The sequence below is a fragment of the Globicephala melas genome, chromosome 10, assembly GCF_963455315.2.
Source record: "Globicephala melas chromosome 10, mGloMel1.2, whole genome shotgun sequence".
Classification (NCBI taxonomy): Eukaryota; Metazoa; Chordata; class Mammalia; order Artiodactyla; family Delphinidae; genus Globicephala; species Globicephala melas.
The window spans coordinates 41,127,955-41,143,160 of NC_083323.1; the positions used below are offsets into that span (position 1 = coordinate 41,127,955).

At 44.1% G+C, this 15,206-nt stretch overlaps 1 protein-coding gene across 1 annotated transcript in view; it reads left to right on the forward strand.

Annotated features, from left to right (window-relative positions):
- Positions 1-219: 219 nt before the first annotated feature.
- E2F7 (E2F transcription factor 7) overlaps positions 220-15,206 on the forward strand; it is a 29,304-nt gene continuing 14,317 nt past the window's right edge. Inside the window, exons 1-4 of the mRNA XM_030866223.2 lie at positions 220-303; positions 7,855-8,130; positions 9,257-9,425; positions 14,101-14,391. Coding sequence (XP_030722083.1) covers positions 220-303; positions 7,855-8,130; positions 9,257-9,425; positions 14,101-14,391 — 820 coding nt within the window. The remainder of the gene's footprint in view (positions 304-7,854; positions 8,131-9,256; positions 9,426-14,100; positions 14,392-15,206) is intronic.

Below are 15,206 nucleotides of genomic sequence, written 5' to 3' on the forward strand. Positions count from 1 at the left end.
GGGGTTTTTTTCTTCCCAATTTCAGTAATTACTAAGCACACTTAAGTGTTTGTGCTCGTTCGTGTGCGTTTCGGAGAGTTGGAGTGGCCACAATCCTGAAAATTCCCAGGATGAGTTTAGGGAGCGGAAGTTCATGTTCATGAGCAAGTAATAGATATTTTTGTTGAAGGAAAGAGTATCCAATTTAAAGTCATTTTCTAATGTAACTGTGCATTACAGATGGAGGTAAATTGTTTAACACTAAAAGACCTGATCAACCCCAGACTAGATTTTGCAATTGAAGACGGGGAAAATGCCCAAAAGGTAAGTGAACTTAAATACCTTAAGTTCTATCATATTTACGATGGTGATGTCTAATTCAATTCAGGATTCCAAAATGCCACTTGTATTTGTCTTAAAAACATAATAATCTTGATGAACATTTTAGGACTATGCTTTTCTTTTTTTTTCTTTTTTTTTTTTAATGGAGGAGGCATCCAATCATTATTGTTGAATTTCTCAGTCATTGTGCAGTGGTTAGATGTAATGTTGAAACTGACTTATATGAATCAAAGATATGCTAGACACTGCAATCAAAGGTTTGTAATAACTGTAGCTATCAAGAGTAGAATTAGCTAATGCTGGGCAGGAATATTAAGCCTCAGTTCCCAGGAAAATAGACTTTTTCACTCTAAATGCTAGATTATTAAAGTGCAGTGAAATGTTCTTCATCCTGATGGACCAGCTCCTAGAGGTGGTTCCATTCTCCCAAGAACATGACCAGTGTCTCCCATATAGGGAAATAAAGTGACTGAGCTCACCAAGGACTCTTTGAATATTTTACAGTGTTACTTCTGGTTTTGCACTGAGCTTTCCCTTGTGGTTTTTGCATGACTTGTGATCTGTAAGACAATAGTAGCGTCTTCAAGAAACATTACAAAGTGAACCGGCCATAGCAATGTCTAAACAGGACCCATGTCAGCACAATGCCCTCACCAGCCGGTGCCCTACGGAAAAGGTGTAATAGCTTGTTAGTAGCGAACATCTAAGCATTTTGGGGCAGAGTCAAGTAGATATGACAAACCCGGGTTTACAAAGTTTAAATATCAATCTGAGCATAGCAACTTCCATAGGCATTGAACTTCTCTGGTTCCTGGGCTTAATTTTAGGCTTAGCACCCACAATGAAATTGCCTGGTTGCAAAGCACCTGTTATATGGGCCTTTGAAGAATACTTGACAACCGTTAATTTTGGGTAGGTGTGAAACTGTATGCTTTTTCATGTAGGGGTTTTTTTCCCTCCACCATTTGATTTATTTTTGTTAGGAAAAGAAGTATACCAAAACATTATTCTTTTAAAGAGCATTTTTAAAGAATTCGCTATGCCATCTGAGAGTGGCAATGCCCAGACTTTAAAGTATATATTCAGAGTTTTGGCTTTGGGAGTTTCAGAGCAAAACTTTTTGTTTTCCTTTGTAATTTGGATGGGACAGCCTTGAAAGAATGTGTATACTTTTATATAAAGTCAAAGTGTCCACCTCTTTCCTTCTGGGTCAATGACTTTTTATCGTGCCTTCAACAAGGTTACTTCTCCTACTCTAGTTAGCCCAGTAAGTGCTGTGCCCAGCTGAGCTTTCATATTTTAGTGGGTGTAGAGAAAACCTCAAATGACGCCATAGAGGTTTGGGAAAGTGGTTAAAATGTTTGAAATAGAATACACGAGCAGGGCTTATTTCACCTGTCAAAGAGACGGCAAAGGAAGAGAACAGAGCGCTCCTGCGAGATGCTAGGCTGGGCTTTTGTCTCTCTTTTCACATTGCTGTGAAGTAAAGGAAGGAGGATTTCTAGGGCTGCCGAGAACGTGGGATTCGGAGTCAGAGAGATCTGGGTGTGATTTCCTGCTTTACCATTTGTTAGCTTCATAACCTCAAATAAATATATTTATTCAGTCTTTGAACAAATATTTATGTTTCAGGGGCTGGGGGTACAGCGGTTTAATAAGTCTCCTAGCTTCCCTAAGCCTATTTTTTTCTTCCATAAATTGAAATTAATAAGTAGCCTCTCCTCTTTGGGTGTCTGTAAAGCACCCAGCAACCCATACTGTTCACACCTTACTCTTTTTTTTTTTTTTTTTTTTTTGCGGTACGCGGGCCTCTCACTGTTGTGGCCTCTCCCGTTGCGGAGCACAGGCTCCGGACGCGCAGGCTCAGCGGCCATGGCTCACAGGCCCAGCCGCTCCACGGCATGTGGGATCCTCCCGGACCAGGGCATGAACCTGTGTCCCCTGCATCGGCAGGTGGACTCTCAACCACTACGCCACCAGGGAAGCCCCACACCTTACTCATTTGAACTGACAGCCCAAAGATGAATATGATGCAGGCCTGGCCCTCGGTTACCTGAGACACTTTCAGGGACTGAGATGTAAAACTCACCAACTAGACTGTGATTTGGTAAGAGCTATAGGAGTGGGAACCAAGTGCCCCAGCAGAACGGAAGATTAAGAAAGAAATTCATGGGGAGTCTAGGGCAAGTTGGAAAGCTTCACAGAGGTAATATCTGGGCTGAGGACTTCAACTATAAGGCAACAAGAAGGAGTAAGACGGTCATTATAGGCAGACTCTATATGAGTATATGTGCTGTGGACATTCAAGAAATGTTCAAAGTTTCCAGAGTGGCCAGAAGCTAGTGGTACTTCTTGAAACCCTCTGGTGGGTGCCTGGAACAGTATCCTGTGGGTCAGTCGGCATTTAGAGGACTTATCTTTCTTGACTGTCTGATCTTCATTGCTCAAGGTCTACAGGTAGGCATGCATCTTCTTACCACTCACGGAGAAACTTTTCTTTAAAACACAGAGGAGTTTTCAACGCCATTACCCCATCTTACTGTGCCCAAGTTGTGAGATTATAAGCAAGACTCTCCTCTTCAGTTGTCCACAGTGCATTTAGGAATGACAAAAGTAGAAAAAGGATGGTTTGGGATGAAGCGGTGGACAACAAGGATTGAGCTGTTGGGAGGGCTTTGTGAAGGAGATAACACTTGAGCTAGGGCTTGAAGGGATGAGTGCTAAGACTTAGGCAAGTAGAGAGGAAGGAAACTAGTAAAGAAGTAAATCAGCATGGTAAATTTGGGGACACGCCTAGACTTAGTGGGCATGGGTTTTCTTTGAAGGTCATTCATCTATTGGGAGTGGTTAAAAAAGAAGGTGAGTTCAACTTGAAGCATGTATTTGTACCCATGTGATTACAGGTAAATAAATATGTACAAGAGGCAGTTGCTTGCCTGATCTGGGAATTCACGGAAAGTCCTAGCCAGATACAAACTTGGGAATTAACAACATACAGGTTGGTTTTAAAGCCTTGTACATGAGTGGGTGAGCTGCCCCGGAGAGAGCAAACAGGGAGGTGTGGAGGGCTGAGTTTCTAAGAGGGGAAAAAGAGGAGCCAGTGAAGCAGGCTGAGAAGGAACAGTCAGAAGAGAACCAAGAGAGAAAACAGTGGTAGCTCAGAAGGACTGAGAGTTTTATAAAGCAAATAGTCAACAGTCTTAACCGTTGCAGTGAGGTCAAGTGCAATATTTTGCCATTGACTTGTCAACTGACCGATGACCGAAGTGAGAGCAGTGGATCAGAGCAGACTGGTGGTTTGAGGAACCCCCTGGGAGACAGGCAGGGGAAAGCCCTCCGTGTGGATTACTAATTCTGGAAAGTGTGCTCTGAAGGGAAGGAGAGTTGTTAGTCAATAGCTAGAAGGAGACGCCTCCTGACGTGCCTGTCATATTTGCAATGAGTCTTAAACAGCAGGTCGGGTTTCAGTGGGCAAAGCTTAGCCCATGGCTTTAGAGTCAACGTGATGGTGTGCACAACGGCTCAGATGTGATAAAATTTGGGGCAGGTTTGAAGAAGAACGATGGACTGTTTGGACAAAATGTGGGACGTGCATGAGATGGGACCGGAAAAGAGGTTGGCAAAATGTCACCAAGGGCCTTGAACAGGCTGATGTCTATGTACTATTTGAGGTAACATGATCAAAGCTGTATCTGAGACAGAAGCAAGACTAGAACCGAGATCTTCTAATTACCAGGTCCTTTCCATGTCAGCTTACAGCTCAGTCATAATGCTGGTATAATAAATAATAATGATGATGATGGTGATGAACATTTGCACAGCACTTCACAGACTACAAACTGCTTTCACTCTCATTATCTGATCTAATCCTCACAGCAACTGCATGGCAGGTAAGCCAAGGTGCATCACCTCCATTTGCACATGAGAACTGGAGAACCCGTTTCCTGGGGACTGTCTCCAGGCCCTCTCTAATTGAAGAGGTGATTTCCAGGGTGTTGCAGCTTGACTTCCTGGCAAGCAGATCTGACGTGGAGATTAGTGTGCAGGTGGTTTATTAGGGAGTGCCCTGGGGATGGGAGCCCATTTAAGGGAAGGGAAGGCAGCAGAATTAGACAGAGGGAGAAGCAGAGCTGCAGAACAGTCTCAGTGGAAGTTGGGTTTACCCCATAGGGAGTTCTGGGACGACCCCTCGGAGGAGTCCTGAGTCGGGGTAAGGGGACCAAGCTGTTACATGTCAATGCTGCCTCTCCCAGCCACTGAGGACAGTACCGGCCTCTCGGGAAGGCGTGTGATCCCGGATGAGTCAGCCCTCTTCAGCCAAAGCGTGAAGAAGCTTACTATTGACATTACTCCAGCAGCTGGGGAAATGAGTCATTCATTCCAGAAGTGAGCCAGGTGCATCCCAGTGTCCACCACATGGCTGGGTAGCCTTGCTGGAAAGCCTTGGAGATATATAATTTGGTCTGAACCCCTTATTTCAAAGATCTGGAAACTTGGGCCCAGACAAAATGAACAATTTGTGCAGTATCAGAAAGATATAGAGTGGAGTCAAAAACCGCTCTATTTCTGAATTCTCATTCCAATCCCCTTTCCTTTGCCTTCCACAGTGTCAGGATTGCAGGATAGACAGACGGATGGATCAGGATGTGATTAGATTGCAGCTGACCTTCTGCCCACCTGAAACCTCAGAAAACAATTTGCTTGGCATTTTTTTCTGTTGAGTAGAGGTGTGATAATGATCGTAACCTACCATGTGACATAACTCCCCTTCTACTTTAAGTATTACTTAAACTGTAGTGAAAATATGTCAAAGTGCTGGAGGAAATAATTCACCTGAATTGCTCCTTGGTAGGGAAAAAGTAGGAGCTCAGTGTTCCTGGGAGGGCAGGTACCATGAGGGCTGTGGAGAAGAAGGATGAATCTCTGCACCTCAACAAGCCTGGGACACGCCCTCCACCGTTGGGATACCTTCTGAAATAACTAGATAATCAAGGCCCTGTGTTCCTTGAGCACATGCGAAGGGGAAGGCATTGTGCCAAAAACTGTGAGGAATGGGATGTGTGGAACTAGCTCCCTGACCTCCAGAAGTGCACAGTCTCGTCAATGAGACAAGACACATGCCCAGGGAGTTAAATAGCAGTACACTGTGCTATGTTATATTAGCTCTGAGGGCCAGGATGGATGGTAATAAAGAACAGGAAGTGGAGCGGGGGGAGAGAGAATAGCTAGGTTTTATTGAGTGATCACTATATACCAGGAACTATTCTCATAACTCTGGAGATCAGTGTTTTTATGAACTTCATTTTCAGTTGAGAGAATTAAAGTGAGAAGGGAATTGCCTGCTCTCACCCTGCTGATAAGTAGCAGAGGCCGGTAAGCTGGCCCTACCAGCCCACATGCAGAGCTGCTTCCCATGCTGCCTCTCCACAGAGGCTAGTGGGGCCCCGTGGCCTGCTGGCTACCTCTTGCTGGAGCTGCGAAAAAGATAACTTCCTCCCAGTTCACACCCAGGACAAGCTTACTTCTAGATGGAGAATTTTGGAAACTTCTGCTGTCAGCTATTTCTTGCCTTACCAATGACTTTTATACTGACTGAGGTTGTATGTGACCTTGGGCAAGGCACCCTCTGTGTGCCTCAGTTTCTTCATCTGTAGGCTAGAAAAATACTACTACCTCGGTTACAGGATTGGATGAGGAGTTAATAGGTGTAAAGTGCATGAAACAGGTATCATGTGTAGCACATAATATGCACTCGGTACTTTCCCTTGAGAGTTCCCTTGTAGAAGACTTCATCAGAATTGTATACTAGTAGGGATTTGTTAAGAGATTTGAATAGATGCACTGCCTCAGGCTGGATGCTTACTGCGGCAATGGCGTGAGAAATCGTCACCCCCATCTCCACCCCTTTCCTGCTACCCTAGGACAGAACCTCACCATGGCTAGCTGGCAGCTTCTGCTGATCCAGAAAACAAGAGTTGGCCTGCTACCGCAAACTCCAGTTTCTCCCAATTTTTTAAAATTTATTTTATTTATTTATTTTTGGCTGTGTTGGGTCTTCGTTGCTGCGCACGGGCTTTCTCTAGTTGTGGCGAGCAGGGGCTACTCTTCGTTGTGGTGTGTGGGCTTCCCATTTCAGTGGCTTCTCTTGTTGTGGAGCACAGGCTCTAGGCGCGCAGGCTTCAGTAGTTGTGGCTCGCAGGCTCTAGAGTGAAGGCTCAGTAGTTGTGGCGCACGGGCTTAGTTGCTCCGCAGCATGTGGGATCTTCCCGGACCAGGGCTCGAACCTGTGTCCCCTGCATTGGCAGGTGGATTCTTAACCACTGCGCCACCAGGGAAGTCCATCCCAAACAATTCTTTTTCCTTCTTCATATGTTGCTCGTTTATAGGAAAACACTTTTTTTTAAACCACTGTTCGGCCAAAATCCAAGCATGCAATAATCTATAGAGTGATATTGTGTGCAGGAAAGGGAGTGACAGATATGTAATTCATCCACCTTCCTAATTACGTAAAGGCACTATTACCTGGAGGTGAGTTCAACTATGGGAAGAGCAGAATCTTTCTGGGTTTGAATGGCAAAAACTTATTTTAGGGGAAAGAAATTTGTTTCGGTAATTTAGTAATTCCAAACGCGAGTTGTGTGTACTTAGTCCTTTTTCTTAATGGATTAATGAACCCATCATTAATCTTTTCTTTTAATTATCTAAGATAGTCTACTCAAAGAGTCTGGGGGAGGGTGCTAGGCCACAAACTATTACCAAGCTGCAACACATCACGAACAGAACTTGAGAGTTCAGCACTTAGAAACCTCTACAGTCATTCAGTCGATCTGGCCCCTGTGACATCTAAACCTGTGCTCAGTGGTCTCTTCTTGTCGAACAAGCCTGTAGGTCAAGTTGAGTGGCAAACTCAAGAGGAGAGTCACATGTGATGGGAGTTTCATATGAGTCCTATGAAGTAAGACCGTGTATCAGTCTCCGGGAGTTTTCAGTCTGTGAAAAACCCTGGTCCTTCACCAGGGGTAGTTTGAGAAGCACTGCTCTGGGGGAGTGACATTAGATAGCTGGGTGGTTTGAAACGTGGCATTTTGTTGGCTGCCCTTCCATTAATCTGCCCTGGTAATTGCTCTATTAGCCCTGGTGAACATTGAACAAAAGCATAATTGCTCTTCACTAGTGCAAACTCGTAAATAGTGTTTAAAAAAATATGTCACTTAGAAGCAATATGGGCTCAACCCACATTTGCTCTTATTATCATCCCCGCCTATTACAAGCATCCACCAGCGACGCATAACACTCATGACTTCTTTCACAGAGGTGCCGTGAAAAACATGCTTAAAGGGAGTAGCAGCCACTCTTCGGTTCCCATGGATCCTTGTTTATTTTCATTAGTCCTACCTATCCTGATATTTTTCAGCCCTGAACGTATAGGTCTGTTTGTATTTTCATGACTTAGTGAATAATGGGAATAAAGTGTACTGTTAGCTGATACCTGCCCTTTCTCATTTTCGCTAAAAGGTCTCTTTCTTAAAATAGGAAAATATATTTGTTGATCGCTCAAGGATGGCCCCAAAGACGCCAATAAAAAATGAACCAATTGACTTATCGAAACAAAAAATCTTCACTCCAGAAAGAAATCCCATCACTCCAGTTAAGCTTGTCGACAGACAGCAAGCAGAACCATGGACACCCACCGCTAACCTGAAGATGCTCATTAGTGCTGCCAGCCCAGACATAAGAGACCGAGAGAAGAAAAAAGGACTGTTCAGGCCCATTGAGAACAAGGATGATGCATTTACAGACTGTCTGCAGGTAAACAGGCTGTGCTCCTAAGACCTTTCATAGAATTTTAAAATGTTTACCTGATTATTAAAAAGTCACAGAATTCTCAGTTTTTCGGTTACTATTGAGTCAAAAGCAGTACTCCACTTAATCTTTTTATTTATTTACAGCTGAAGTGGAACTCTTATTCTATATCTCATTTTTCATAATGAATGCTTTCTTTTCTTCTGTATGATACTGTCTTCACCAGTACACATTTTTAAATGATAATTTTTTTAAGCAATGATATTTAATAATTTTGATCTAATGAAGAAATTTGGATTTTTTTAATGCTGCCATGAATTATAATTTTTGCTTTGATTTTAAGGGTAATATTAATCTAAATGTTTTTGACTTGAGGAATTTTATCATTCTCACGTATGTTCAGTTCGTTGGTTTGGGGATTTAAAGTTAAATCATCTTTAAATTACCTGTCCTGTAGGGAACCAGAGCTACTGAATAAGCAGCATATCTGTACTTTTAAAAAAAAGTTTTTCTTGGGGCTTGAACTGAGCCTTTTTCAAACGTGAGCTGATAAGACAAGGATACTAGTTTAATGTACTTACAATAAGAAAGAATAAGGAAGAATAAGACTTAGCTCCCCCTGTTCAGTTCCATCAACCCTTGGTAAATTGTGAAAAATAAAGAGTCTGGTGACACACTGCAGGCAAGTACATCTCAAATTTTCACGTTAATAGGAATTACACAGGATCTTAGGAAGAGACAGATTCTGATACATCAGGTCTGAGGTGAGGCCTGAGGTTCTATACCTCTTAACATGCTCCTGGTGACGCTGATCTCAGTCTAACAAGCACGCTAGTGGCAAGGGTGTAGCAACCTATAAATCAAGGCTGGAGCAACCTATAAATGACTGCATTGTTCAGTTTTTATTTTAAACAGTAGACTCAGCCTCAAATCACAAAGGAGGAAAAGTTCAGTTCAGAGAAAGCAATAGGTAAAATGTTAAGAAAATTAGATTAGGAAATGCATTTTAACCAGAATCTAGGATGGTATGGATTTAGATGTTCCCCTCCACTCGCCAATACCACCCATTGCAATTTCTCTGTTAAGATGTTAACTGTGACATTTCCCCCCTCCCTCTGTCTGCCCTCTGTAGCTTGATGTTGTTGGGGACAGTGCTGTGGACGAATTTGAAAAGCAAAGGCCAAGCAGAAAACAGAAAAGTTTAGGACTCCTGTGCCAGAAGTTTCTAGCCCGCTATCCAAGTTATCCACTGTCAACTGAGAAAACTACCATCTCCCTAGATGAAGTTGCTGTCAGTCTCGGTATGTACTGTGGGATCACCTGGAGGCCTGTCTCCAGTTACGGTGAGACGTTGATTCCTCGGGCAAGCCAAAGGCTTCAGATCACCTCCTTTACTAAGGAAAGAGCTGACCCTCAAAAGAGTGAGGACAGGGGCTTCCCTGGTGGCGCAGTGGTTGAGAGTCCGCCTGCTGATGCAGGAGGCACGGGTTCGTGCCCCGGTCCGGGAAGATCCCACATGCCGCGGAGCGGCTGGGTCCGTGAGCCATGGCCGCTGAGCCCGCGTCCGGAGCCTGTGCTCCGCAACGGGAGAGGCCACAGCAGTGAGAGGCCCGCGTACCGCCAAAAAAAAAAAAAAAAAAAAAAAAAAAGAGTGAGGACAGAGGAGCAGGTAGAGCTTTTCTTCTGTCATCATCATTATGCATAGAATTCCAGGGAGCCTTTTAGGCCTGAGGGTCAAACAAATATTTGGTTTTTTTAAGCTTAAAAAATATGTTTACAGAAGACTCACATTACAAATTAATATCTAATATCTTAATCCCATGTTATTTCAGACAGACTCAAAAGATATTTAGAAATATCCTTCTGTTTATTTTTTAAAATGCTTCAAAGAGTTCAGAACTGGTGTTATTTTTGTTATAAAGCACGATTTGAAAGCAAGAGCATTATGTTTGAAGCCCTATACTGTGACCTTCACAGCAAGTCTGCCCAACTAGTAAAAGCACATCTGGATATAACTCAAACAGCTAAGCCTTATAACAAAGAGGAATACATGCGTTCGCACGGCGTGGGTGTGTGTAATGTGCAGTGGTGTCTGGACTATAAATATGCCGACTGCCGATTCCGAATAGAGACTCCTAGTGGACGTGGATTGCAGTTGGTTTCAGAATGAACATACTGTTGACAATAAATAAGTAGAAATCACATGATTTGAAGATGTCAGAGTGTCCCCTTAAAAGATTAGGAGGGTTTGCATACAGGGGAAAGAAAGGCTCGAAGAAATCAGCCCAGTAGGCTTTATGATAGAGTATATTTTTAGTTTGTTTATTAGTTCTGTATCTTCCCGTAGCCCAAAGAATGTGACCCAGTAGATGGTTATCACTCTGAATTATTCAAACTGATGGCTAAAAAGATTTTATTTGCTGGAAATTGAGGTAATGAGGAACCAGTGTGTTGTGATGGGAAGACCATGGGCTGTACTTTGAGTAAGACAGAGCTGAATTTCAAGCCCAGCTCTCTAATTTACAGACTGTGAGAGCTTTAAAAAGTTAATTATTCTTTTCTCAACTACAGCCTAGGGACCATAGCACCTACCTTGCAGAAACTTAGAAAAGTTGGGGATAATGTCAGTAACATGCCCAACTCAGAGCCTGGCTTACTCTTATTGCTACATGGAACAGTTTCTACCCAGCTCTCATTAGAGGTACTCCCCCCACCCCCTCCACCATCTTCAAGCCATCCTGTGATCCTCTACAGCTAGGAGGAAGCAGAGGGCTTTGACCGGGAGCCATTTGAGAACCCGGAAGTAGAATACAGTATTCTGGCATTGGTAGCAATGAACCAAGAAGGGGAAGGTGAGCCAGCTGGACAGAGGCTTGGTGTAGATGTAGCTGAGGAACTGGGTCCGGAAACTAGTCTTAAGAAGATGAGGGTAGGGACTTCCCTGGTGGCGCAGTGGTTAAGAATCCGCCTGCCAATGCAGGGGACACGGGTTTGAGCCCTGGTCCGGGAAGATCCCACACGCCGTGGAGCAACTAAGCCCGTGCGCCACAACTACTGAGCCTGCGCTCTAGAGCCGCGAGCCACAACTATGAGCCCTCGTGCCACGACTACTGCAGCCCGCGCGCCTAGAGCCCGTGCTCCCCAACAAGAGAAGCCACTGCAGTGAGAAGCCCGTGCACCGCAACGAAGAGTAGCCCCCGCTCGCCGCAACTAGAGAAAGCCTGCGCTCAGCAACAAAGACCCAACACGGCCAAAAATAAATTAAAAAAAAGAAGAAGATGAGGGTAAAACAACAGATCATACGATGTCTTTCTCATTGGGGTTCACGAAGCCACCTTCCTCCATATACCCAGGCCTCATCAAGAGTCCTTGCACTGATATCAGTGCAGAAGACAAAAGATTAGATGTTGGAAAGCTACCTTACAGGTCCCAGGGAGGACAGAAGAGTGGGATCCTACTCTCATATGGGCTGTAAATCCCCATGTTATAACCGCCTGGAACAGAATGCCAAGGATTTTTGCAACAGCTTCCTGCTGTCTCACAATTTCCAAGACCTGCCAGATGAACCTGCCATCTCTCTTCACGTGAGATCGTAAAAATGGAGTCCCTTCCTAGAAGCTGTTTCAGGGGTAACCATCTCCTGGGATTGAGTCTAAACTCCTGCTCTATCCCAGGTCACAAGCTTTAAGACCATATTTTAACCAACGATGTGCAAAGCATTCAAATTGCATTCATTCCCAGTTTCTGGTCTCATGTAGATTCGATACTGATATTATAGATACGAGGTTAAAGAACTGGGAGTGACTTTAGTAAATGGAAAGTTACACAGCCTGGTAAACTATTTATTGGGCTGAGATGCTCTTGATAAGCTCTATGGGGTATTCTATATGGGGAAGCATGGTAACAATTGGTAAATCCTCAAGGGCATAACTAATGCCATGCCTACGATTAATCGGATTGCCTTGAATACAAAAGAAAAAGAAGGCTCAGTGCCAGGGAAGACTTTCCTGGCAGAGCAAGCCCCAGAGTTACCTGCAGGACTTGAGACCTGTGACGTGGGAAGTTTAGGTGCACCCAGCCAGTGGCCAGTTAGTCCAGATTGCAAAGGTGAGTGATTATTCAGGCAAGTAGCTGCCTATGGGCTTTTGCCAGCACCACCTCCTGAACACTTATGGTGCATAGCAAGCATCATCTTCCTCTCTTAGTTGTCCCAATCTTCCTTTATTTCTTGAGATGTCTAGCCACTAGATGGAGACTTAGCAGCTTGTGTCTAATACAGAATAACAAAACAGCCAGACATATGGCTGGCCCTGGGCTGTCTCAGTTGCATTCACATGACATTTCTAATGGGAAGGTTTGTAACGTTCCACTCTCAACAAGATGTGTTAATATATGAAAACAGACTGGAATAAGGAGCCAGGCAGATCCGGACAAGGGGCTGCTGACTGCTCTGGCCAACACCTTCCAGCAGGCATCTGGCACCAAAGCCTGAGCTTTTGAGAGTGAAGAGCCTTTCCAGGTCACGAGCCGAAATGTTCTGACTGCAAAATGCCTCTTCATGCATGGGGTAGAATTTCCTCTCAGCTCCACAGTTTTCATTGTAACCTGGTTTATTTCTTGTGTTAAATCTTTGAAAGGCCAAGAGCTACGTGCACCAAGTCTGCCCTGATTATAGAACAGCTCTTGGCAAGTGAAGAGAAAGAAGGCATTTTTGTACCTGGGCCAGTCTTCTGAGAGATGCCTGGAGGCTTTTGTTACGGATACTTAGGCGAGAGCACAAGGGGCCAGTTGAGTCCCCAAAGCCTAAGGGCCTATTGCATAACAGGATGAGTCAAGATGGAAGATTTAAAAATCTGTTTCTACTGTCCCCTCTTATGCTAGCAGGAATTTTAGGTATCTCCAGTGCCACGCAGGAAGTACTGATATTTACCAAATAACATACAAAGAGTAGATAAATTAACACCGCTCAGAAACCCTTTGAGTTTATGATCACATTTAATCCTCATCATTTTATGAGATAAATACTAAGGCACAGAGAGATTAAGTAACTTCCCAGGCTCACCCGACTAGGAAGGGATAACGCAGGGATTCCAATTCATGCAGTCTGACCCTGAAGCCCCCGCACTTAACCAGCGTAAATATTTTTAGTAAATTCAATAGACTGCTCGTAATCCTGGCTATTTAGGGAGTGCTGGGAAAGTGGGTAGGGAAGTGATGAACTGGATGGTCAGCCTCTGCTAGAGTTTCTGTGCTTTATCAATGGGCTGTTTGGCAGGATACAGCGAATGGGAGCCCAGGGAGAGTTGTCCACAGGTGTGATGAGCAGAGGGCAGCCTGTACGTTGTTCCAGCCCTGGCACTAGCTTCCTCCAGCAACTTGAGAAGGGTGCCCAAGCCCTTGACTCCTGAGTTGCCAGTGCAAAATGGGAAACAAAATATTTACCATCTGTTTTCCTTACTGGCCATTAAGAGAATTAACAAGTAATTTTTTCACATCATTCAAACTCCAGGAAAGGAGAGTATGGTCCAATAATGAGTTAACAGTTACTGGACACAGTTCTATAGTCTGTATAACTAGGATCACAAGTCAAAATCAACCATCCAACATTCATCAAGCATTTATTACTATGACGTGTGTTACTATGACGCTGAAACCCACCAGTTTTAACGCACTGAAATGTTCATGTGGTCTGCCTAACAGGTCCAAAGAAAAGTTGCTCTACTATTTATGTAATACAGATGGAACTGTCATCCATCTCAAGGTGGATGTTTATCCCAGATCTTATCGAGAGTTGGATCCCAAGAAGAAAAACATTTCTTTTGCTTGCATTCATATAGTATGAATTTGTTGAGCAATTATATTTGCTGGGCAGAGTATCACACAAAATAGTCCACAGACCAGGTCCAAGCCTTCAAGGACTTTATACTCAAAAATGTTGGTCGGCATGATGATGGCTGGCTTCTCTTTTTCAAACAGGCGTTGAAAGGAGACGCATCTACGACATTGTGAATGTGCTGGAGTCGCTGCATCTGGTCAGCCGGGTGGCCAAGAATCAGTACGGCTGGCACGGACGGCACAGCCTGCCGAAAACCCTGAGGAACCTCCAGAGGCTAGGAGAGGAGCAGAAATACGAAGAGCAGATGGCACACCTCCAACAGAAAGAGCTCGACCTGATGGATTATAAATTTGGGGAACGCAAAAGAGATGGCTGTCCAGATTCCCAGGATCCACAGTTACTGGATTTCTCTGAACCGGACTATCCCTCTTGTGAGTCCACGGTAACCACGCCGAGTAATGGCAGGGAGAGGGCGATGGTGTCTTCTGAAGAGAGTCACTGCTAAGATGGGAGGAACCAAATGGACCACCCTGGAGGGAGATGTCCTCTTATTCTCTCTCCTGAAGACAGGGAGACAGATGGCTTCCCGACTGGGCTGCCCACTCAACCTCACTGAAAAACTGTGTAGTGGCAGTTTCACTTGGTATTTGGTGTGTTTGGACCGTAGAGCTCGAACAGCGCTCCCGTTTCAGATTGACAGCCCCATGCTGATTCCTGCTTGTGAGCCTTTAAGGAAAATTTACTTGGAAAGAATTTCTCTCTCCAAAGGATCCTATTTGTTTAATTATATACTGGAGTAGATGACTTAGAAAAGAACCCCATTAGCAGAAAATACTGATTAGAAAGATGGACAACCTTTATTTGATGCAGATTTTTTTTTTACTTATATTACATTGTTCTTCCCCTCCCAGCTCATATTTATGCTGTCCCTCCTTTAACCATTGATCTTCATTCTCACCCTGCTGCTCCTTGCTAAGATAATAAAGTGCAGGTATCCCTCACGTTTCACTTGCATTTATAAGCAATAGGAATGGAAGGGTGGGCCTGGCTTTCATTCCATTTACTACCTCATGCCTTTTAATTCCACCCTATGAGCCAGTTCTTATCCTCATAACCAGAGGAGACAGCCATCTGTCGGCGACGGTTTGCCTGCCATCAATGGCAACACACATCTAATCAGTGTCTCCTATTTACTTATTGTTTATTTCTTCACTTATTTCTGAAAAACAATGGAAGAGGTGGGTGC